At 43.4% G+C, this 24,510-nt stretch overlaps 1 protein-coding gene across 2 annotated transcripts in view; it reads right to left on the bottom strand.

Annotated features, from left to right (window-relative positions):
- The window catches only part of Lmnb1 (lamin B1), a 40,837-nt gene continuing 16,327 nt past the window's right edge, over nt 1–24,510 (bottom strand). For both annotated transcript variants that reach the window (XM_090340106.1, XM_090340107.1), the window contains exons 2-11: nt 23,009–23,165; nt 22,294–22,419; nt 19,459–19,629; nt 17,924–18,049; nt 10,014–10,234; nt 8,996–9,221; nt 7,434–7,538; nt 6,476–6,595; nt 3,070–3,177; nt 1–693 (exon numbers count right to left, since the gene is read on the bottom strand). In XM_090340106.1, the coding sequence (XP_090196232.1) occupies nt 652–693; nt 3,070–3,177; nt 6,476–6,595; nt 7,434–7,538; nt 8,996–9,221; nt 10,014–10,234; nt 17,924–18,049; nt 19,459–19,629; nt 22,294–22,419; nt 23,009–23,165 (1,402 nt within the window). In that variant the 3' untranslated portion in view covers nt 1–651. The remainder of the gene's footprint in view (nt 694–3,069; nt 3,178–6,475; nt 6,596–7,433; nt 7,539–8,995; nt 9,222–10,013; nt 10,235–17,923; nt 18,050–19,458; nt 19,630–22,293; nt 22,420–23,008; nt 23,166–24,510) is intronic.

The raw sequence follows: 24,510 nt of genomic DNA, 5'->3' as shown, positions 1-24,510 counted from the left end.
CCCATTCTTTTCACGAATTAAGAATCTAAGAGAAGTGATCGTAAAACAAAGGTTTGTGGACTCCTTCATCCAGAGTGCTTACATGATGATTAGGTTAATATTGCCTTCTTACAAAATTTTTCTTCTCTTTTTATTAAAAAAAATTGCCATCTTGATTGCGTATTACAAAAAAATTCGGTACAAAAGTTTAATATAGTGAAAAATGCCTCCCCTTCCCTCACAGCACCATTTCTAATAGAGCAGAGAATAATAAAGAGCAGATTGCTATTCTTGATGGAGCAATCTCCAAATCATACCCAGACACGCAGTGGTTATTTACCCTCCTCACCCATTCTCCTAAGAACTGGGAAGAAAAAAAAATTCACATACACGCATATTAAAAAAAAAAAAAGCCAAAAATGGAGGAAACCATTACAAAACAGTACAGTTAGCTAGTTCAGTGTTGAGAATTCACATCTTGCAACCAAGTGTATGGATATGGTTCTTTTATAAAACTTTCAGTGTGGAAAAGGAAATTAAGGCCATCAGATTCGCAGCTTAAAAATTCACATAAAGGAAATATAAAAATACTCTGTGCTCTGAGAAGGCTCTGCACTGCGGGTGGTGAGGACGATCATCCTTCTTTGTCAGGAAGACTGCGGACTCACAAGTTCACATAATTGCACAGCTTTTATTGGATGCTCTTGGGACTCCCTGAGGTGAAAGAGAGGAGAGTTAGCGTTAACACAACCACGAGGGAACCTGAACACGGCACAAAATGTTTCCACAACAGTGACCCTGTCCGCCACATCGGCCAGCCTCAAAACAGTCCCTCGAGGCTTCTCCCTTGTTCTTTTCTTCCTTCTCTAACCACTGCCTTCCCTGGAGCACACCATCAGCTCCAAGTGCAATGCTGCCCAACTCTGCCTAGTTGTTATATGGCTGATTCTTTTTTTTTTTAATCTTATCTAGATCCCTAAATTATGTGATTTAACTGGGAATGTCTCTGTAGTTTTGATGTCATTCACATGCAGTTAAAAACCACTATTCAGAAGTGGCACTGTGGCTCAAGTGGTAGAGCACTAGCCTTGAGCTGAAGAGTTTAGGGACAGCGCCCAGGCCCAGAGTCCATGCCTCACAACCAGCCAAAAAAAAAGCCATTCAGTGAACTCACACCAATATGACTGATCATCTTCCCATCTTGGAACTGTAATGACATTACTGTCTATGATCCACAGCTACGAACTGTCCTCCTCAAGCTTTGTCTGAGCCTTAACATGTCTCCACGTCTCTGTAGTCTCCCTTCTACCATCCATCCTGGTTCACCTGGCCTGGTGGCATTCTAGACTTTGGGGTGTTTGCAGTCACCTCTGAGCCCACTATAAAGAAGTGTCAGCTTAGCACCTTTCAGCCACATTCCTAACACCAGTGGGATAACACAACTGGGCTGAACAGAAAACGGGGCACTGGCACCTTCACGCACCCCTCCCTCATGTCTTCACCACCTCTACAGGGCATGGGATACAGGCCAGTGGTACCGCATGTTCCCAGAATGCAGGAGGCAACACTGAACAAATGTATAGACATTACAAGGCCTTCGTCACTCCTCCTGTCAAGGAGAGACTGCTTGCCCTCACCTGGAATCTTGCTGGCTAGGGCTTACTTTTGACTGAGGCACGCTGTCAACTCTGAGCCTGGACTTTAAGAGACCTTCTGTGTTCCCCACTTCGGGACCAGCTCGAGACCAGCTGCCATGTTGTAACCTGTCAGGTCTAACTTATCTAATCAAAAGGTGCCGTAGAGCATGAGACCTTAAGAATATTCCAGCCACAGCCAAGCTGGTGGCTCAAGGCCAACTATCTGATGAACTTGTGTTTCAGAACAAGAAAGAAACGACGGCTTTAAAGATGACTCTGGAGTGGTTTGTTAATAATGTAGCCACATATCACCATCACTGTTCTCTGATGCCTCAATAATTTCCATCATTCCAGCTCTTTTCCTCCCACCATGCCGGTGCTCCCAGAGCCTCCCACCGTCCAGCCTGCTGGAACTCCTACAGACGACTAAACTCAAAATGTCGTTTGACTTCTGCTCAGTTTGATGTGTCCCACAAAGACAGGGAATGGATTCTGTACTTGCCTAGCATAAATTATCTGTTAACTACATCTCCCAAATGTATGAGAAGAATTCTAGGTAAAAGTCCCCTCCGTCTGTAAGCCACCCGGAGTGGCCGTGGGTCAGGCAGGGAGGGAATGCTGGCTTGGAGTGGAGCTGAAGCTAACAAAGCAAAGTGAACTCAGCTCATCGGTGGGAAGATGAGGAGGCAAGCCTTATCAGTGTAGGGTACTAGACTGATTAAGGATCAAACTCAGGCAGTTTGAGGGCATAAATGGAAGGCTCATTAGTTATTAATAATTCCAATCCAATTAATTAAAACCAATTTGGAGTTTCTTTATTTCAAGCCCAAGCATCAGCTAAAATCTATCTTGCAACTAGATATTGATTAGGAACTTAATATAGCAGAGGTTTTTGTTTTACACTGAAGCCGAATGCTACTACCTCCTCGTATAATTTATACACAATGGCATATAAATTAGTGATTTAGTGATCCAAAGTTTTCATGTGTCCAATTCAAACCATATGTTTTCAGGGGGAAATGAGTTTTGAAGTTAGGCCTGAAGAAAGGCATTCCACCACCTGAATTGTCTCCTATATTTTCTGTTTAGTGATTTTTCAGACAGGGTATTACAGCACTTATCAACGACTTCCAAGTAGCTGGGCATTAAAAACATCACATGGGATTGTTTGTTGAAAACATCTCACTTTTTGCCTGGGCGTAAGTCAAAATGATCTCTGCTTCCTAGACACCTATGATTACAAGTGTATTCCACCACACCTGTGGCAGTCACCCCATAACATTATACAGGCCCCACCATTAGAAAACAAATGATGCAAATGAACTACGAATGACAAGTACACTTGCCCCTAAAAGGGTTACCTTGAATATCAACTGGAAAAACCAGGGTAGACCACTGTTCTGCTTCATGAAGTAAGGGAGGGAGGGTTGTCATACAATAATAATAAAAATACCTGCTGGTGGAAAAATTCTTCCTCAGCAGCCACAGCAGCTGGTTCTTCCTCCTCCTCTTCCTCTTCAGGTACGGTTGTTTTAAAGACTGTACTTCTTTGAGCAACCTCCTAAAACCAAAGCAGTTTACATTTAAAACTGTACTTGAAAACCAAGACTGTAGGTGGGACACTTTTTGCTTAACAGCATTCCTACATTAGGTTTTTTTTCCTTTTAAAACCACTTCCACAGTAGCTTTAGCTATAGAACAAGAACTTTTGCATAATTAGCAGCAGTTCCTAGACCTTCAATTTTCCCTGTAGGGGAGCCGCTGGTCTCCAATTTGAAATGCCCATTGAGAAGTTTCCAATGCTTTTTTCCCACTGTTTCCAAAGGATTCTTTCTGTACAGATGATTTGGCACACTAAATTCCTTAGAAACTCAACATGATTCTGGCTTACAGATCTTAGCTCCTAGCAAAGAGAAGGTGCGACACAAATGGTGACGAAAGGCCACTGGAGGCCGCTGCTGCCATCGGGGGACCATGGCAGCGGCAGGAATGAGCAGCAAGCTGGGAAGCACAGCTTCTTCCACTGCTTCAGAGGTGGCCCACTCTGGAAAGCAGATTAGCACTCATTATGAGCAGCACACGTGCTCTGCACACAAACTGTCTCCATTGCCCATTAGGGGAGGCACCGCAGCCCTCACATTGCTTCCGAAGGCTGGAACCAGATGGCTGTCCTGTCATGGTGGCATGCACAAGCTCGCCTGAGCATGTGCCCAGGAGATATGTTCCCAGCATGCTGCAGAGCATCCCATTCCGTCCCACACCCACCCTGAAGCTGCTCGAGACAGATCACTTCACGGCACAGGGCAAAGGCAGCAATTTAACAGCCCCGCAAACTTAACATAGAAGAGAAATCCATCCAAAACACAGGGCCACGGAAATGAAGAGCCAATGGGAAATATATCCAAGGACATGGTCTGGTAGAGGATGGGAGGCAGGACTGGGGTTTGAACTCAGGGCCTTGAGCTCACTGAGTTAGTGTGCTCTACCCTTGAACCATGCCTTCAATCTGGCTTTCTGCTGGTTAACTAAAGGAATCCTGCAAGTGTTTTCCCTAGTCTGCCTTCCACACAGTCCTCCATGTCTCAGCCTCCTTGACGAGCTAGGATTACAGGCGTGAACACTGGTGCTGGCTTGGTGGAGATTTCCATTACTGTTGCAGAATCAGACCAAGGAGTGGGGGCCATGTACGTCGAGTTTCTCAGCCAGAAACCGTAATTCTTTGAAATCTGTCCATCTTTACAAATGCAGACATTTCCCAAGTCTGTTTTAGCCTAATTTTAAAAGCATGATTCCCTTCATCAATTCCAAGTCTTTGAACCAAGGGACTTGGCAGAACACAGCTTTCCTCAACTCCTTCCAGTAGAGAGGGAAGAGTGAAGAAGTCTTGGACCTTATCAAGCCAGCCCCAACAGCTGGTAACAGACTGGACCCGTGTACAGTGCTGCCTCATAACATGCATGCTGCAACTCAACACCACCAGTGCAGCAGGCAGCTCAGCAAGCAGCCACGAGCCCAGCTTCATTCATTATACATTACTTCAGTGTAGCTACTTTCAACAGGGGCCTGCTTGCTAACAACTTTTCATTAGAAAACATTTAAAGACCAATCGTTCAAATCCTGAGAGCCTGCATGGAAAATGAGTGATTCAAGATCTAGATATATTTAAAAAAAAAAATAGAACTAAAATATTTTGAAGCAGCTTAGCCCAGAAACTTGTTCTTAGCCACTAACAGATCCCAACAACTTTCACAAGGCACCTAAAGCTAAGCATGTACCCTGAAAGATACACCTAGCAGGCCTCTCTGGCCCTAGGAAACCCACTGTTGACTAGGCCTTGCTGGTAGGGGCATGAATTAATGGGATACGAATTGCCTCAGAGGACCACTGAGGCCTCTGGCACCAGCTCACTGTGCTCCTGTTGCCATGCTTCTGTGTGGTAATATGGCCTCAAGTCTACCAGTGCGAGAGAATTATACCTCAGAAGGCTAAGCATTTGTACGTGGTTACAAATCAAAGCCATTTTGGGGGGTTGTTGGCTGGGTCAATTGTCTATATATTACACATGACATCTCTACATACACAAGTAATCATCTGTATAAACAGTTTCAGTTATCTCCATTCTGCAAAGTATGTCATCTTGATGACAACATTCTCCCTTCCCATAGCAGGACCATTATTTCAATGCCAGTTTAATGTGTTTTGTCCTTTTATTTTATTATTTTTAGGTGTCAATTGTGTTTTCTAAAACTTCCAATGCCCCAGAAAGACAAAAATCTACTTAAAAAAAATTTAACACTGACTGGGTGGGGAGTCTGGACAAGTGTGGTAGAGTGCTTGCCTAGTACGCACAAAGACCAGTGTTTGATTCCTGGGTACCACATACATAGAAAAGCTGGGAATGGTGCTGTGATTCAAGTGGTAGAGCTATAGCCTTGAGAAAGCCCAAGGACAGTAGTGCTCAGACCCTGAGTTCAAGCCCCAGGACTAATGCTGCTTCAAGGCGTACATCCCATCAAGATAGAAATCAGGGCATTACAAGCATCCACCTGAGAAGATGAGCAGAGGTAGTGACTCAACTCCAGGGCACACAAGCAGCCTATTTCATCTCAGGGCCCCCCCAACAGTGCTTCTGGAACACAGCAAACAATAACCTCAAACCATGTTCTGAGATACAGTGCGCTGGTTTGGGCCAGCAGGTGGCACTACGAGCAAAGGTAGTGCAACTGACTCGAGGGCTTGGGCACACCATCAGCCACAGGTGGACAGGATCCCTGAGGCAGGAAGTGAGAGAGGGCTTCAAAGGACAGGAGGAAATCCTGAAGTCGGAATTACTGCCAGCTTGTCCAGACATCTGCAACCAGAGGGCCAGGCACAGGACTTCCTCTGCAAACACCATATTCCATAAGGAATGTCACCATTTACTATAGCAGAGATCTAGATCTGCCTGTCAGTAACTCCTCCCTGTGAAAGCAGGATGAGGAATGGGCCTCTGGGGTTGGCACTTGCAGCACTGAGCAACCTGACAAGCACCCCACGAGGAAGGGTGGATGCAGCAAGGCTAAGGCCATGGATGGTGCTGTACTGTCCTTCCCCATTTTCCCCTTGGGCTTTCAGGCACCATGCCCCTTGCTTTCTTCCTCCTTCCTGGCCACACCTTCCACTCTCTACCTTCCTGGCTCTTAGTCCTACAGGTGCCAGATGCTACTGTTCAAGCCAGTAGCGTAAACTATGTCACCGTGGTGATGAGAAATCCAGGAACCTCTCACCAGGCTTCACATTTCACTCTTGCCTTGGCTAGCAAAGAAGCCATTCTCAGACACTGAAAAGACATTGCCACAGTACTGGTAAGATGGACATACCTCTCCCTGAGAATTCTTCAGTATGACTTTCACATCTTCACCAGTGCCCCAGGAATTCTGGTTCTTCCAGATGAGGTCAGTGGGAGGGCTGGCTGAGACACCAGCGTTGGCAGCCCAAATCTGGAAGAGAGAAAAGGCTGTCAGTACACAGACCCAGCTCAGCAACACAGTGAGACCTGAACTCCTGTACCCAACCTGCAACCAAATGTTATATGACCTGTAGGTGCCTTCTTTAGCTTTTTATCAAAATTTACATATGGTAAATGGTAGTGCTAGCCTTGAACGAAGAGGTCAAGTGAGAGTACATGGCTCTGAGTCCAAGCCCCAAGACCAGCACTAAGAAAAAAGGCAAAGCAATCTTTTGTCTGCTCACTGATGAATACTTCTCTAAACCATGAACGACTAAATCAGAGTGGAAGGTCAATTTTATTTTGGAAGAGACAATAAAAAACTCAAAGATCGATTCGTTGACTACTCTCAATAAGAAAACATTTAAAAACTTTACAAGGGCCTGGAGTTTGGCCTAGTGGTTGAAGTGCTTGCCTAGCATGCACGAAGACCCAGGTTCGATTCCACGGTACCACATACATAGAAAAAAGCCGGAAGTGGTGCTGAGGCTCAAGTGGTAGAGCTCTAGCCTTGAGAAAGTCCAAGGACAGTGCTCAGGCCCTGAGCTCAAGCCCAGGACTGGCAAAAAAAAAAAAACAACAAAAAAAAACTTTACAAGTAATACTTGTAATGCCCTATAATCAAAGATGCTTACCTGCCATTTAAAAAATGTTCTAGCATAACTTTCTGGAGACAGCCTCACGAGTCACCCAGGCTAGTCTTAGATGTTAAGATTCCCAAATATGGTAGTCACTAGGGCACATCATCAAACCCCGCCTACCCATTCCTATTGAAACGTTAACCTGCTACTTAACACAAATCACATGAAACTGATAGTATATTCACTCACCGTAACCGTCTGGCCGGCTTTCAGCACATATCTTGAGGTATATTTGTAAGTGACTGATGTGTCTCCTATTTTTCTGATCATCTCCCAGCCTCCCATTGGTTGATCCTATTCACAAAACAAATGATAACAAAGTTACTGTGAATATATGGAAAGTCATGAAATAATCAAACATTTGTATCCTTTACAGTCCCTTTGGGGGGTAGGGGTTAGGGATTTGCAGGTCTTGGGGCTTGAATAGGGCTGTCCCTGAACTTTTGTTCTCAAGGTTAGCACTCTACCACTCTTGAGCTACAGCTCTACTTCCAGCTTTTTAGTGGTTAATTAAGAGGTTAAAAGTCTTATAGACTTTCTTACCCAGGCTGGCTTCGAACCACAATACTCAGATCATAGCCTGTTGTGTAGCTAGAATTACTGGTGAGAGCCACCGTGTTGGGTTTCATTCTAAGCTTTTAACCCTGAGACTGAGGGCTCACAGGGCCTAGTGTCAGGAGTGTGGTGCTTATTTGATTGTTCAAATTATTTACCTGTTGGAAGCTAGTAGCTCACACCTATAATCTTAGCTACTCAGGAGGCTGAGGTCTGAGAAATGCAGTTCAAAGCCCGGGGATGAAAGTCTGCAATACTCTCAGCTCTAATTAATCACCAGAAAACCAGAAGTGGCCCTGTGGCTCAAATTAGTAGAGTGCTATTCTTGAGATACGAGCTCAGGAACAGCACCCAGACAAGAGTTCAAGTTCCAGGACTGACCAAAATCAGAAATATTTACCCTCCAGCTCCACCCTACACCATAGCGCAGCCGGGAACACCTGAAAACCTAGCTTTAAACTTCAGAAATCTCTCCTGTGAGTATTTTATGTTTGTATGACTAAATGATTTCCGGTCAGGCTTTGTGCTTTTCTTTATTTTCTTTTTTGACAGTCATAGGGCTTGAAGTTTGGGTCTGGGTGCTGTCCCTGAGCTAACCTTGTACCACTTTGAGCCACAGCGCCACTTCCAGGTTTCTGGTGGTTCATTGGAAATGACAAGTCTCATGGACTTCTGTGCCTGGGCTGGCTTTAAAGCATGATCCTCAGATCTCAGCCACCTACGTAGCTAGGATTATAGGTGTGAGCCACTGGCGCCCAGCTGCGCTATTTTTTGAGGTGAATCAAATAATTTGTTCAGTCATGTATTTAGAGAGGAAAATGCCCTTCAATGTACCTAAGTCTGGGCTGTTACCTCTTGCTTTCATAAAGCTTTTATAATAGCTATAGAAAACAGCCACCATTTTCCCAATCCTAGCAACCTTACACACATCTAGGCAAAACCAGTAAAGGGTGCTTGGCAAGGCACTGTGACAAAATGCCTCGGGCTCTGGTTAAAGCTTAATGAAGGAAGCTTCACACTGTGCTCAAAAGCCCTCCGTCAGCCTATTTTATTTCCTCATTTAGGTAAAAAGCAGTAGGGAACGGTTAGTCCCAGACGACTGATGAATTGCAATAAAACATCAGGAACTATTGCAATTGCCCAGAGGCCTGGCAATGTCTATGCCAGGGCCTGCGGGGCTGCGGGCCGTGCCTTACCTGCTCTGAAGTGTTCTTTAGGCGGATGAACTTCCCATCCACGTCTATCTCCTCAATGCACACGTTTCCAGTGGCGAAGGCGGAGTGGGAGATGCTGACACTGCTGCTGGCCTCCGACTCCTCCACGTCCACTCTCTTCCGCTTCCCTCGAGTGGTGCGGACACTGCGGCTTGAAGATGCCCGGGACACGGTCACCCGAGAGGAAGGGCTCGGAGAGAGCTTCAACCTATGATGGGAAAAATAAAGGTATTTTATTCAGGTAATACAAATCAATAGACGTCCTTAATTTAAAAAAAAAAAAAAACACCTAAGATCCCACAGACATTTCTAAAGCAGGGTATTAAGCAATAAGCATCTTAACTAGGACCACACTTTTTGTGCTAATATATCCATGATCAATTTTGCTTGAAAACAATCATAATTTGATTTTTTTTTCCTCTGTGAAAAAGCAATGGAAAGTAAGAACCTGGGGACTGGAATCACCTCATCTAATCCATTCAGTATAGTCACTGCTCAGAATGGAAAATGACTGGCCTCTTAATCTAATCTAAATCACATCTTTTTTGTTGCCCTTTCTTGAGTAAAGATTCATATCCTGCTGAGCATGGTGGTACATGACTATAATCCCTACATAGTGTGGCACAGGAATAGAGTTCAAGACAAAACGCACAACTCACCAAAACCACAACAAAGCAAAGCAAATCACAACACAGAAACCATACACTAACACAATTTGAAATACCTCTTTCAGGAAATGTGGTATTCTACAACATAGTAAGTTGCCACCACATTTACAATCTGAAGAGAAAGGGCCAATCCTGACACTGCCCAACCTTAAAATGAGTAATTATAACCACACACCATGACTTCTCATCAACCATTTTCTACACGAGTACAAACACAATCTGTTACTCTCTAGTTATCTGTTACTCTATTTACATAGATTCCATATGATTAAAAAGAAAACACCTAACGGTTTTTCTGTACATGAAGAGTCAGGCATGCCTGGAGCTCTTACCTCTCCTCCTCACCCTCCAGCAGCTTCCTGTAGGCACTGATTTCCATGTCCAGGGCCAGCTTGACGTCCAACAGCTGCTCGTAGTCATTCAGCTGCTGCTGCATCTGCTCCCGGATTTCCGCCATCTCTCTCTCTTTGTCAGACAGCATGCGCCGAGAGTTGTCTCTTTCTTTAGCAAGCATGTCCTCCAATTCTTGAATCCTTTCCAAACAGGCTCTAGACTTCAGATTCAAAGACACGCATTTACTTTCTAGGAACATTCCAACATTAGCACAAAGCAGCTCTATTTTAAACCATTTCCTGAGTAAGAAAACAATTAGAGCCCTATGGACTCGCTAACTCATCCAAATGCAAGAGATCTTCATTTTAAGAAGACTAAACCAAAACTGCTCAAAAAGATTTTAAAAAATAAAGTTAAAATTTAATTTCCATTAAAAAAAAGAGAAAAAAACAGGAACTGGTGGGCCATGCGTATACTCCCAGCTACTCAGGAGGCTGAGATCTAAAGGGATCTCAGTTCAAAGCCAGCCCAGGAAAGGAAAGTCAGGGAACTTCTTATCTCCAATAAAGTACTCAGAAAAAGCCACAGTGGTGATGTGGCTCAAGTAAGTGATAGAGCACTAGGCCTTGAGCCCAGAGAAGCACAGGGACAGCACCCAGATCCTGAGTTCAAGCTCCAAGACCAGCAGGTGACAAGGGTTCTATCTGTTACATGAAATATGCTACAATGTCTCTTGATGACTGAGGTACTGGCCCATTCTTGATTAGCCCACTGAAGACATGGTGGGGGGTGAGGGGTGATTCGTAAAACACTACTGAAAATATAGAAATTTCATGTTTGGTGCAAAAAAGTAAAAAGTATATTAAAAAGTTACACATCCACAAAGTTCATCGTGAAAACCTTGTGGCCTACTAGGCAATTATTCTCTGTTTCTCTATGACAGACTTCATTCTGGTAACCTCAGAAAACGACAACAAGGGTGATCAACTCAACAAGACAGATGGCATCACAGGGTGCTGCATGAGCAAGAGAAAGAGCACCTACTGTGCAAAAATCACACGTGGAAACTAGACTAAAGAGGCCACACACTGTAACAAACACTGCATCCTGTCAGTGAATTCATTTCTCATGGAGGTTCAGGTGCAAAATTCTGAAATGATTTTAAACAGGTAAACGAGGCTCCATAAAGAAGTAAAATGGATGGTGAAAAGCAGTTTCCTCAGTTTCAGAGAGAACGTTCTCATATCACCAACAAGCAGACTGTCAACAAATCTATAGTGTTCAACTCGGGCACCTGAATAAACAAACTCATGTTCAACTTAATGAACACACAGAGGGAAAAATCAATTGCAGCTGTGTACGTACAGGTTAACATTCATAGTTGATCATCTAGTTTTTGTCGACAAAGTGGATGGAGAAACTGACATCTCAGGACGCCAGCACCCAGGTCTTCACTTCTATATGACAACCACCAACAAAAACAACAGACGTAGTTCTTGGGGAAATAGATGAGTGTAGCCAGGCCTAAGAAATCCCAGCACCCAGAAGCTGAGGGCAGGAGAATCTCAAGTACCAGGCCTGCCTGCACTACACAGGAAGTTCAGGCTAGCCCGGTCTATAGCAAAAGATCCTGATGTCCCAATAATGCCCAGAAACCAAAAGAAGGAAAGGGATGATTCTAGGTCCAAGGCAGAGACAGAAACAAGACCTGGAACCTCACTGAACAACACTGCATCAGCTCTCACAGGCGCTGGAGCCAGAGCAAGCTGAGCAATGAGCAGCAAGGATTACAACCTGAAACATGGAGCAAATTTCCCCTAGTCCAGACTGATGTCAACAAGCAAATGGAGAAGAGGAACCTGTACAGAATTTGCTTCACTTCTAAGACATGCAGCCTGAATCTTGCCTTTCACCTTGAGGGTATTCAACTGACTGTTCCCCCAGGGGGGAAAAAAAAAAACAAAAACTACAAAGTAGAAAAACCTCTAATTCTCTGGCAGTGCAGAGGCCTGGCAAACACTGTGCAGAAACACTGCCTGAACACTAGTAATTCTTATGTAGTTCAAGATGAGATGTGGCAAACAGGCACTTAAAACAACCAGGCCCAAGCTAGGCGCTGGTGGCCTGTAACCCTAGTTACTCATGAGGCTGAGATCTGAGGATCGCAGTTCCGAGCCAGCCCGGGCCATGAAAGTCCGTGAGACTCTAACCTCCAATTAACTACCAGAAAACCAGAAGTGGTGCTGTGGCTCAAATGGTAGAGTGCTAGCCTTGAGCTGAAGAGCTCAGGGACATCACCCAAGCCTAGAGTTTAAGCCCCACGACTAACCAAAAGAAAAATAAATAAATAAAACAAACAGGCCCAGCCTGACTGGGTGAAAAGCCTCAGCAAACTCAGATCAGAGACATCTATAGGCCCGACCAGCCCTCCACATGCAAGGTCATGAAAAGCACGGGAATCCCCATGGTCACAGCCCAGGGAGTTGAGGCACACCTCTCTTCTCTGGAACAGAAAGAGGACAACGGAAAACTAGGTAATGGGAAGGGGGCACTGTTGGTTTCAATGTTCAACAGGATAACATGCTAGCAATGGGATATAGAAAGTAGACTTCAGTTCTGGTGGGGGGGGTATCTAAAATTGGGCTAAGATAAAAGCTATCAAGAAGAACTTAATCATCAATGACTTCAAGTTCAAAAGCAGCATCTGACATTCCATGCTGGAAACAGGCACTCCTTTCAACATGCTATAAATGCCGAGGACAGTCCTTGTGAGCCAGGCACTAGTGCCCCACGCATGTAGTACACAGGACACTAAGATCTAAGAAATGCAGTTCAAAGCCAATGAGGGCAGTGAAGTCCAATTAAACCACCAACACCCCAGAAGTAGAGCTGTGGCAAGTGATAAAGCACCAGCCCTGAGCAAAAAGCTAAGGGTCAGCACCCAGACCCTAAGTGTAAGCCCTATACGAGCACTGAGCTGTAATGTGTAAAAACTACACCACAGGCTAGAATTCATTTCCTATGCTAATCTAAGGTCCACATGTCCTCTCTTCATTATTTCATACCTGGGAGGCAGAAGAGAATGGGCTGTGGGCAGATTTGCACAGTGGCATGATTAGTTAAGATTTTGAGGAAATCTCTGAGATGAAGAAACCCCAATGTCTCACTTTTGAAGATCTGGAGTTCCTTAAGTAATTATGTTGACACTACTCTGAATTGTTTTGCATTTTAAGCTTCATAGTTAAGACTTACACTTGGTGTACATAGTAAAATATGAGCAAGAGAGCTGCTGGTGGTTTCTTACTGGGGAGCTGCAGTGCCAATTTCTGGTTAGCTGCTAGAGCACGTAAGCAGTGCTTAAGTGTTGTAACCTGTCACTGCGGAAGTGGCTGCCAGGGAAATGCAACCGTCCCAGGCACACGCCCCCTCCCTTCACTTAAGGACATTTTCTACAATCAGTTTTTCTACAGTGTTGCAAAGGTTGAATTTCCAGTTAGCCTGAAGACAAACTTCGTTCTCATGACTCACACAAAAAAAGGGAAACACTTATGGCCCAATGGGCAGTATGACGAAACTAATGACAATAATGAAGTCTATTCAGATACAGGAAAAGAAAACCCAAGCTGAGAGATGGTGGTTCATACCTATAATCCTAGCTACTCAGGAGGCTGAGATCTGATGAAAATATCTAGTTCCAGAAAGTCTACTGCCAATAATGAATACAAAACAAGTGCTTCCAAGAACAGGCCTGAAGACCAATGGAATAGAACTGAGGACCCAGATATTAAACCACAGACCTATGGCCACCTAACCTTTGACAAGGGAGCCAAAAAATATAGAATGGAAGAAAGATAGCCTCTTCAACAAGTGGTGCTGGCACCTGCAGAAAACTAAAGTTGGATCCTTCTTTGTCACCCTGCACTAGAATTAACTCCAAATGGATCAAAGACCTCGAGGTAAAAGCTGACACACTGAAAACGTTACAAGAAGGAATAGGAGATACACTAGGCCTCCTTGGCACAGGTCGAAACTTTCTCAATAAGGACCAAGAAACACAACAAATCAGAGAAAGGCTGGATAAGTGGGACTGCATTAAACTGCAGAGCTTCTGTAGGGCAAAGGACATAGCTAGTAAATTAAATAGGAAGCCTACAGAATGGGAGATCTTCACCAACCAAACAACAGACAAAGGCCTCATATCTAAAATATATCAACAACTCAAAAACTTGAATCACTCCAAAACTAATCCCATTAAAAAATGGGCCAAAGACTTAAAGAGACTTTTCTCTGAAGAAGAAACAAAAATGGCGTATAGACACATGAAGAAATGCTCAACATCTCTGGTCATAAAAGAAATGCAAACGAAAACAACTCTAAGATTCCACCTCACTCCAGTTAGAATGGCCAGGATCAAGAAAACTAATAACAACAGATGCTGGAGGGGATGTGGCCAGGAGGAATCACTACTACACTGTTGGTGGGAGTGCAAACTCGTTCAACCACTATGGAAAGCAGTGTGACAGTGCCTCATAAGGCTAAAAATAGAGCTTCCCTATACCCAGCAATTCCACTACTTGGCATTTACCCACTTGTCCAGAAACAAGGGCATACTAAATCCACTAGCACAATGATGTTCACTGCAGCACTATTTACCATAGCAAAGATATGGAACCAACCCAGATGTCCCTCAGTTGATGAGTGGATCAACAAGATGTGGTATTTATGCACAATGGAATTCTCTGTTGCTGTCAGAAAGAACCACATCGCCCCATTTGTGAGGAAATGGAAAGACTTGGAAAAAAATCATATTAAGTGAAGTAAGCCAGACTCAAAGGAAGATAGGCTCAATGGTTTCCCGCATTTGTCATAATCAGTAGAAACCTTGGGCTCTCTTAGCAGAGATTTGCAATAGAGCAAAACCTAGATACATAAGGCCATATAGTATGATGCTCAATGAAAGGACCTCTAGGATATAAAAACAAAAGCCATACAATGAGTGATTGTTATCCTTAATGTACTATGTTATCTCTCATCTCTTTTGCTGTCCCTTGGTTATCTCATATTGCTACAGTATTTCACTTTGTTATCTGATATACTGGATAAATGCGCATTTGGTTATTTGAAGTTGGATAGGGAAGGGGGGAAAACAAGATGAGGGGTGGGGGGGAAGGGAAATGGGGACCAAGATATGAGTAAGGGTATCAATGTATGTGAAATAATGTACCTTCTATCTGGTGAATATAATGTAATCCTTCTATTAATTACAATAAAAAATATATGAAAAAAAAAACAAGTGCTTCCCCCCAATCAGAGAAATCCAAGACTACTATGGATGAACGGACGTTTTTCTAGTCATTAAAGAGTAGGATGCCAGACCCCTACCCCCACCCCAAGCTCTCTCCCTTTCCCACTCTCTCTCTCTCACAAATAAAGGAAAGACCCAGGAGACCCAGCTACCAAGTCTCAGGCAACAGTAGACTCTTCCTCTCTCTATAAGCAATATGAAGAAGAACTCTAAGGAGAATAAACACACTAAGTATAATCATGTGCATGAAGCAGGAAGCAAACAAACAAGATTTAGAGAAAAGTAAAACTGACAAAGAAACAACTAGAATACACTTTATCAAATGGGGAAATAAGAGATCAGGTCAGTATCAACTCCGCCTGAAGAGCAGAGGCATCCCCTTGTGGACAAGGTATGTTAAGACAGTGCTGTGGTGTGAAGATTCACATGTTGGAATTTCTATCTCCAGCAAGATGGTACTAAAGACATGTCCTTTCTGGTAATAAGAAGGCCAAGCAGGATGAGACCTGTAATCCCAGCTACTCAGGAGGATGAGATCTGAGGACTGGTTTGAAGCCTAAACATAGAAGTCTGTTGGGGAGAGACTCTATTGCCAATTAGCCAGAAAAAAAGCTGCAAGTGGAAGTATAGCTCAATTGGTAGAGTATCAGCCTTGAGCAAAAAAGCACAAGAGCGTAAGGCTCTGAGTTCAAGACCCACTACAGCCATCACACTCAGAAAAAAAAAAAAAAAAAGCAAAAACAGATAAAGCCAGGTGCTGGTAGCTCATGCCTGTAATCCTACCTACTGAGAAGGCTGAGATCTGAGGATCAAGTTTCAATGCCAGTCGGGACACTAAAAAGTCCAGGAGACTCATCTCCAATTAACCACCAGAAAAGCAGAAGTAGCACTGTGGCTCAAGTGATAGAACGGTAGCTTTGGGCTGAAGAGTTCAGGGACAGCACCCAGGCCAAGAGTTCAAGTCCCAGTGCCAACAAAATAATAATAATACACTATTTAAAATTGTTTATAAGAGAACCAAACTCTCTTGCCTGGAATAGCACTCTCAAAGAATGAGCTCATCTACTCTCCCATACCACATGTTAAGACACTGAGCCAGAAATTAGCAAACAGTCCTCACAATACATACTGGCCTACTCACTCAGCTATGACTTTGCCTTGGTCTTTCTCACCTCCTGAAATTTAAGAAGGAATTTCTATTCTTTTTTTGCCAGCCCTAGGACTTGAACTCAGGGCCTGGGGACCGTCCTTGGGCTTCTCTTGTTCACGGCTAACTCTCTACCACTTGAGCCATAGTGCCACTTCAGCTTTCTTTATGGGTATTAAGGAGTCAAACCCAGGGGTTTAATGCATGCTAGGCAAGCACTCTACAACTCAGCCACATTCCCACTGGAATTTCTATTCTTTATAGGCTTCCAAGTGTGATATTTAGCTATAGCAGCCCAAAAGGACTTACGCCAGCCAGTGGACTTGAAAATATTGCCAGGGAAAGTAGTTCTAAAAGAATCTAAAATGTATGGCAATCAAGTATATCAGGCAATGTAAAAGCTTCTATAGTAAAATTTTTAAGGTCATTCTGAGTTATACATTCATTTTGTTCTCAGACAAGAATGTCTTGTTCTACAAGACAACTAAAAATAAAATGACAAAATGCAAAGAAAGTCCAATCAGAAGTAAAGTAACATCAAGTCTATTCTCATGTGAAATCTCAAAACAAAATTTTTTCTGCTAATCAAAAGAAAAGCTGAAAATACTTCCCAGGCAATTTCAGGGAGCAGGAAGTTACAGAATCGCTTCATAGTTCCCCCCTCCCGGCTGTGTGTGTGCCAAGACGTGGCTTCACTCAAATACTTCCAGTGGAAGGGACTGGCAACCTAGCCCAGGTGTGACCACACTGCCTCTAGGGCACACCAAGTGTGCTGTAGCTGCAGTCACTTGTTACTCAGGCACACCAATGAATGAATGGGTGACACCACTGAGTTCTAAGAAGAGGAAATCGTGAAACGTCCAAGGCTCTAATTATTAAGCATATATAATTTTGTGTAAAAACATATTTCGCCCCACACAAACAATTTTTGCATGTCTTACTCATTCTGGCTTCCAGGCATGATTTCTTAAAAGTTCATAAGAAACTGGGGGCCACTAGATACTATGTTGAAAATGAACTCTACAACTTGTGGGTGGGAAGGAGGACAATAGGGAGAGAAGCAAGAGAAAGGGTAACACTGCCCCAAAAGAAATGTGCTCATTGCCTTATTTATTAGACTAATCCCACTGTATATCACCTTTATAATTAACAATAAAAAAATCGAATAACAAAAACAAAATAGATCACGTGAGACCAACACTCCACAAGATGAAGCCGACAGGTGGAGCAGGCAGAACACCTGGGCGCTAGGCTAAGCCCAGTGAGTAAACAAATGAGTAAGGCAGTCTGCTCATTAGGAGTAATGGTATCTGCTTGGTGGATGCTCACATGAAGCCAAATGAAAACCCTTGTGGAGGCAAAGTACAGAGCACCACTTCCTAGGTAAGAGGACTATCAAGGTGGAAGTGGGCTCCTCGTTTAACCACAGTTCTGCTCAAAGGAAGGTGCTTGCTTACCTCTTTCTGTAGATTTGAAAGCTGAGAGGAAAGGCTCTCGATCCTCATACGACTCTCCATCAGTTCTTCCCTGGCGCTGTTGACAGTGGATGTGTTCATCTCTGAGGACAGTCTGGCATTCTCAAGCTACAAGAAGCAGTAAGCCAGTCAGTCCCACCCTAAGTGCTTAGAACTAGCAAATGAGGAAGCACGGTTTACCTTCTGGTAACTGCCTGATGAAACACAGGAAAAGCACCACAACATTTGCTGACGTGCTTTGAATTACCCTAAGTCTCTTTTACACTCACCGACTCAAATACAAGTTTTAACAATATTAACAAATACACGTGATGAGCCAAAGATGATTAGTTCAATATCTGATTCACTAAACATTTAATGTGCAGAGTAACACACGAATAAGGAAACTGTACAGTAGAAACCTGACTGTGCTCATGTTTGTAGGAAAACATTATGTAACCCTTCCTAACAAATATAACACAGAATAGATTTCAAGGCTACTTGGAGGAATAGCATCCTGAGTAAAAACAGTACCCAGTTCTTTCAAAAGCCCATGTTTATGTGCATGTGTGTACACGGGTGTGGGTGTGCGTGTCTGAGACACCTTATTTTTGTTTCTTCCCTGGGCTCTTTTTAAGACCTCAACCTATACTGACTACACTTTAGTTTCTTCACTGTCTCAATACCAGCATTCATCAAATGCTGGACAGTGGAAGGTAATATTCTGTAATATCTCCATTTACACTAGCTTCCTAAAATGGCCAAAACCTAACACAAGTACTGACACCATGCAGTGGAAAATTATTTTTAGTATCTCCATGCAGTGGAAAATTATTTTTAGTATCGCCATGACCCCAATTTTCTAAGCCTGACACTAAAACCCTTTTTAATTCAATCACAAAATATTTAACATGCTTAACAAGTTTCAACTGGGTGTGGTGGCTCACGCCTGTAATCCTAGCTACACAGAAGGCTGAGATCTGAGAATCACAGTTCAAAGCCAGCCCGGCACTAAACACTCCACTTAGCCACTAGAAAACTGGAGGTGGGGCTGTGGCTCCAGGGGTAGAGCGGTAGCCCTGAGCTGAAGAGCTGAGAGACAGTATCCAGGCGCAGAGTTCAAGCCTCATGACAGATAATAATAGTATTTCCCAATAAAGCCTAAACCGAGTCTGCTAACACAAGTGGGATGTTTCTGTAATACTTTATAAATGAATTAGAGTGACAGAAAAAGAAACAGCTTTTCTGCTTCAAAGCCCAACTGTGGTCATGATGTGGTACAAGGCAGACGTGAGGACTGGAAGCAGTGAACCATTCCTTATTAACTGAACACCACGTGCATGGTGAGGACCGGCTGCAGGAGAACTGCGCTGCAGACCACTCGGGTTCAACCACCAATGACTCATGACAAAAGATAAACTCTATGTATAACTCAACTGGAGTAGCTACTTTCTTCTAGTAATTTCTAGGCCACTTAGTACGCAGTGTGCGTGGAGAGTATGTCACTGCGGAGACCAGGACCAGGGGCAGCCGCTCACCTTGGCGTGGTAGGTCTGCTCCAGCTCCTCCTTGTACAGCCGCACTTGCGCGTCGTGCTGCTCTCTCATCTCGTGAAGGGCTTGGGCCAGCTTGTACTCGTACTCAATCTGACGCCCAGAATCTACCTCCACCAAGCGTGTTTCGTGCTTCTTCCTGGTCTCATTAATCTCCTGGGGGGATAAGAACCAAGTTACTCCTCAAGGCAACACCAGTGTTGAATCTGCATGACTCGGGTCAGCTCGTGAGGTCTGGCCTGCCCCGGGACACACATGGGGACACACTCTGCAGTCCCTTAGTGCTCAGGTAAGAAGATTACGGAGGTGCAGTGACATGAATGACAATACTTCAACTCCAAGGACTTTTCTATTCCCTTTCAGGAGGGTCAGAGCTGTTCTTCTCTCTGGAGATAAAGAATGGCCTGGATGATTTATGTCACTGTAACACTATTATGGACAACTTAGTACACTATATTAAACACAACACAGCTGATTGCTTTTCTAGATTGCTTTGAGAATCCTGAGACCTTTGAAAAACATGCACAAGGAAAGTTAAGCTTGGCATCAGACTATTTCTCAGTCAAGATTTATGTGCAATAAAACTATCTTACACATGGCAGTAGGCAAAGGGAAGAAGTTACATGACTTCTTGGACTAACTGACATGAAGCTATCAATACCAATTCATACAAGATCCTATTAACAATATTACTTGACTAACTCAAGGCTATGACCATTACAAAGGAATAGTCATGATTTTTCCCTTTTAGAAACTGTCCATTCCACTGAATGGATGAATCAACCTCTGGCTCAGAATACAAATCAGTCAATAAATAAATAAGCTTGTTTCTCATTATAAAATGAGATTTGTCCTTGATGGCAATAATTCCAAAAGCCACAAGAGGGAAGTATAATGCACAAAGGTTGCTATTTGTACAACTTTAGTTTTTTCTTGTGTAGCACTGGAAACCCACAAGAGTAGGTAACTGCTCTACCACTGACATACACACTCCCACACGCTGCATTTGCTTATTTGGATTCCTTATCCTCTTAAACTAGTGAAAAACAATTATAGGATTAGAAAAACCAGAAAAACAGGGTTCTATATCAACCACACAGGGGTGATAAATCAGGTAACTAAACTACAAAAACATGCAAATAAAAGGGTTAGATCAACAAGTAGAACACAATAGTGCCTTTTGTCCACTTCCCTTGCCCTTCTTTACGACTTAAGTCATTCCTAATAAGGAAACTCAATATCCTTATTGAAGTGCCTTCAATTTAGGAGAAAAAAAAGGGAAAAACATATACAAAGGAATCTACATCTGGAGGTGGGGTTTCAACTCAGAGCCTTATGCCTGGTGGACTAGCAGGCCCTCAGCCCTCAAACAGCTAAATCGTAAATCATTCTCAACATCTAAAATGAAACCTTAGAGGGCCAGGAGCATAGCCTAGTGGTAGAGTGCTTGCTTAGCAGGCATGAAGCCATGGGTTTGACTCTTCAGTACCACGTACGAAGAAAAAGCCAGAAGTGGTGCTGTGGCTCAAGTGGTAGAGCACTAGCCTTAAAAAAGTCCAAGGACACTGCCCAGGTCCTGAGCTCAAGCCCAAGGACTGTCACCAAAAAAAAAAAAAAAAAATTAAACCTTAGAAGATATTTTCCAGACCTTCCAAAAGTATTAATTACATTAATGATGCCATTTTTCAGTTAGGATTATTTCACGAAGAACCAGTGATTTGCAAAGAAAAACTATTCCTGATTGTCAATTACCATCAATGTAATGACAGATCAAGGACAAGTTTAAGTCCATGCCACAAAAGTCTCTACCTTTACAAATAAACCTGATACAATTATAGGGTCATTCCTTTGACTGTTCTCTATTCCTTGGAAAAGACGGTAATGTTAGTGTTTCATTTTAAATGAGAAACTGATACGTGGAGCTGAAGCATTTGATACTTAATATTCATTCTCTACCTGGATTCATTTCTATCATCAGCCTCAATTTTAAGGAAATACATGTTACCTCCCTCAATTTTTATTTTGTACTTCACTAAGCAACATTCCAATTGCCATTCTCTCCCACCGCCCCCCCCCCCCACACATACCACATATACACAGCCAGACTTTTAAGATGTCTCCAAAAATTCCAGCCAGTGGTACTGATCCCTAACAGAATCCTTTTCCCACAGTGCATGCTGGGCTGGTCAGTGTGACCCACAGTTTTGTCTTGGGCTTGGGCTCCCTCCTGGAGTTAGGTATGCAGCAGGTAGCCCTGTGAATGCACAGGGTATGTCCTGTGGATCTCGCTGCTGGGAATGGGCTGGGCAGAGGTGTGACTGAACCTCACCACAGGCTAAGGGCCTTTCAGCTTCCTGACATCAGGAACTGGGGAGTGGTAACAATAAAAACCTGTGGTTTAAGTGACTGTTTATAGAGATTCCCTTCTTAAATACTCGTTGGTTAAACATGTCATTTGAAATGTGATGTAAAAATCAATGTTAATAAATTCTTTAATAAAAAAAAACCTGTGGTTTAGAGTGAGCAACTGTGAAAGAATGTGTTGACAGCAGCAGGTAACATACAAATGCTCACTCACACGTGTACAGCACTCAGCGATGTGCAGAGGTGAAGTGAAATCTGCTTATCAGGACAGATTGAACTCCTGGATGCAACCTTTTAGCGAAAGTACAACTTTTCCTGCAAAATTTCTGCAAAACAACCATCCCTTCACTTAATACCTATCTTGTGGAAAAGAAATCAGAAAATACATATGTATATAATTTATACTTTTACATACTGTTACTTTTTCCTATGAAAAGTAGAATTATACACAGTTACCTCTTCATACATGTTTTTGCGAAACTCCAGGTCCTCAGTGAGACTCTGACAGCGATTCTCCAGATCCACTTTCAGTAAAGTTTCTTCTGCTAACTGTTTCTTGGCAGCAGCTAAGGATGCTTCCAACTATTACAAGAAAAAGAAGGGTGAGAATTGTCCCACAGCAACCACAAAGAATGCAAGAAGCACATGAATCAAATCAAGTATTCGAGTTCCTCTGTGCTTATCCTGGCACAGTGACCTCCCTTCAATCTATGGTATAAGCCTGGGTATATGTCACCCACTGTGCCCAGCCACAGGTGCCACAGAACATAATGAATCAGCCTGGTGATTGACAACAGAGCACAGAAGTCATCACTCACAAGCAAAAAAAAAAAAAAAAAAAAAGTCAGGATCTCTAGTGAATCCCTTTTGATTTTGCCTGCATCATGATATCTTTCCCATTTCACATTTGGGTTTGAGAGCAAGGGACAGAATGACAGCAAAGGGAAAGGCAAGATGTGCAAGGAGTCCAATAAATAGGATGCTCGCTTAGAAAAGAATCATGCTGTATTCAAGCATGATTCAAGACATTTCACAAGACTTTTCTGCAGGCCAGCCACCAAACCAAATCCCGAAACAATAAAACACAGTTAAAATAATCACTCAGTCAAACCATGGCTTAAGATAGAAGCCACCACACCCGCCCACTATGCTGAGGAGCACTTTACTTTACCTGGGCAATCTGATCTTTGAGGTCTTCCACATCACTCTCTAAACTCTTCTTGTCACCAAGGGCGGTGGCCAGAGCCGCATCTTTAGAGTTCAGGGCCGCTTCATATTCCCGAAGCTTGATCTGGGCTCCACTAAGATCGGATTCTTTCTTTGCGTAACTGTAAAGCATTTGGGCAAAAAAAAAAGACACAAACATCAAATCCTACCCAACTCAAGGTATTCTACTAAATGAGAAGCCAATTTACAAGCACTGGATGTAGTCATAGTGTGCGCTAATTTCCCACAGAAAGTGATTACTGAGGACTCTGGGCAGATGGACACTACTGGAAAAGATGGCCAGAACCCTGCTTGTCTCTAAATGAGAACACATTTATGTCTTCTGTATTCTACTAACATTCTTCCTTTTTTCTATACATTTGCCTTTTGTTCAACAAATTTTTTCAAAACTTTTTTTGAAAAGTTCGTTTCTTTTTAAATACAGTTTATACTAGAAAACTAAAATGTGGGGCTGGGAGTTTGGCCTAGTGGTAAAAGTGCTTTCATAGCATGCATGAAGACCAGGGTTTTATTCCTCAGTACCACATACAGAGAAAAAAGCTGGAAGTGGTGCTGAGGCTCAAGTGGTAGAGCTCTAGCCTTGGGAAAGTCCAAGGACAGTGCTCAGGCCCTGAGCTCAAGCCCAGAACTGGCCAAAGAAAAAAACAAAACCTAAAATGTATAGGAGATCTAAGTCAAAATACATAAAATGAGAATGAATACGTAGTCTGAAAAGTCATGTTAAAAATAATTTCATAACTAGACGGGCTCTGGTGGCTCATGTCTTGTAATCCTAGCTACTCAGGAAGTTGACATCTCAGCCTTGTTCTTGGAAGCCAGCCCCAGCAGAAAAAGAAGTCCCTGTAAGATGCTTAACGCCCACTACCCACTCAAAAACTGGAACCAGTGCAGTGGCTCAAGTGGTAGAGTGCTAGCTATGAGTGCAAAGAGGCTCAGGGACAGCACTCAGGCCTTGAGTTCAAGCCCCACAGCTGGGGGGTGGACAGGAAAAGAACTTGATAACTAGCCAGGTGCCAATGCTCATGCCTGTAATTCTAGCAACTCAGGAGGTTAGATCTGAGGATAGCAGTTCAAAGCCAGACAGCAGAAAAGTCCACATGCCTCATCTCCAACTAACCACCCAAAAAAGCCAGAAGTGGTACTATGGCTCAAGTGGCAGAGGACTACTAGATGGGAGGAGGAGAGAGGAGAAGGAGGAAAAGGAGGAGGAGGAGGAAAATGAAGAAAAGCTTAGGGAGAGCTGGGAATGTGGCTTAATGGTAGAGTGCTTGTGTAGTATGCATGGAGCCCTAGGTTCAATTCCTCAGTACCACATAAACAGAATAGGCTGGAAGTGGCGCTGTGGCTCAAGTAGTAGAGTGCTAGCCTTGAGCAAAAGCAGCTCAGGGACAGTGACCAGGCCAAATCAAGTTCCAGGACTTGTCAAAAAAACAAAAACAAAAAGCT

Source organism: Megascapheus bottae, chromosome 10, assembly GCF_031878675.1.
Source record: "Megascapheus bottae isolate mThoBot1 chromosome 10, mThoBot2.hap1, whole genome shotgun sequence".
Taxonomy (NCBI): Eukaryota; Metazoa; Chordata; class Mammalia; order Rodentia; family Geomyidae; genus Megascapheus; species Megascapheus bottae.
The sequence above is the reverse complement of the archived record's forward strand: the minus strand, read 5'-3'. Positions and strand labels throughout refer to the sequence as shown.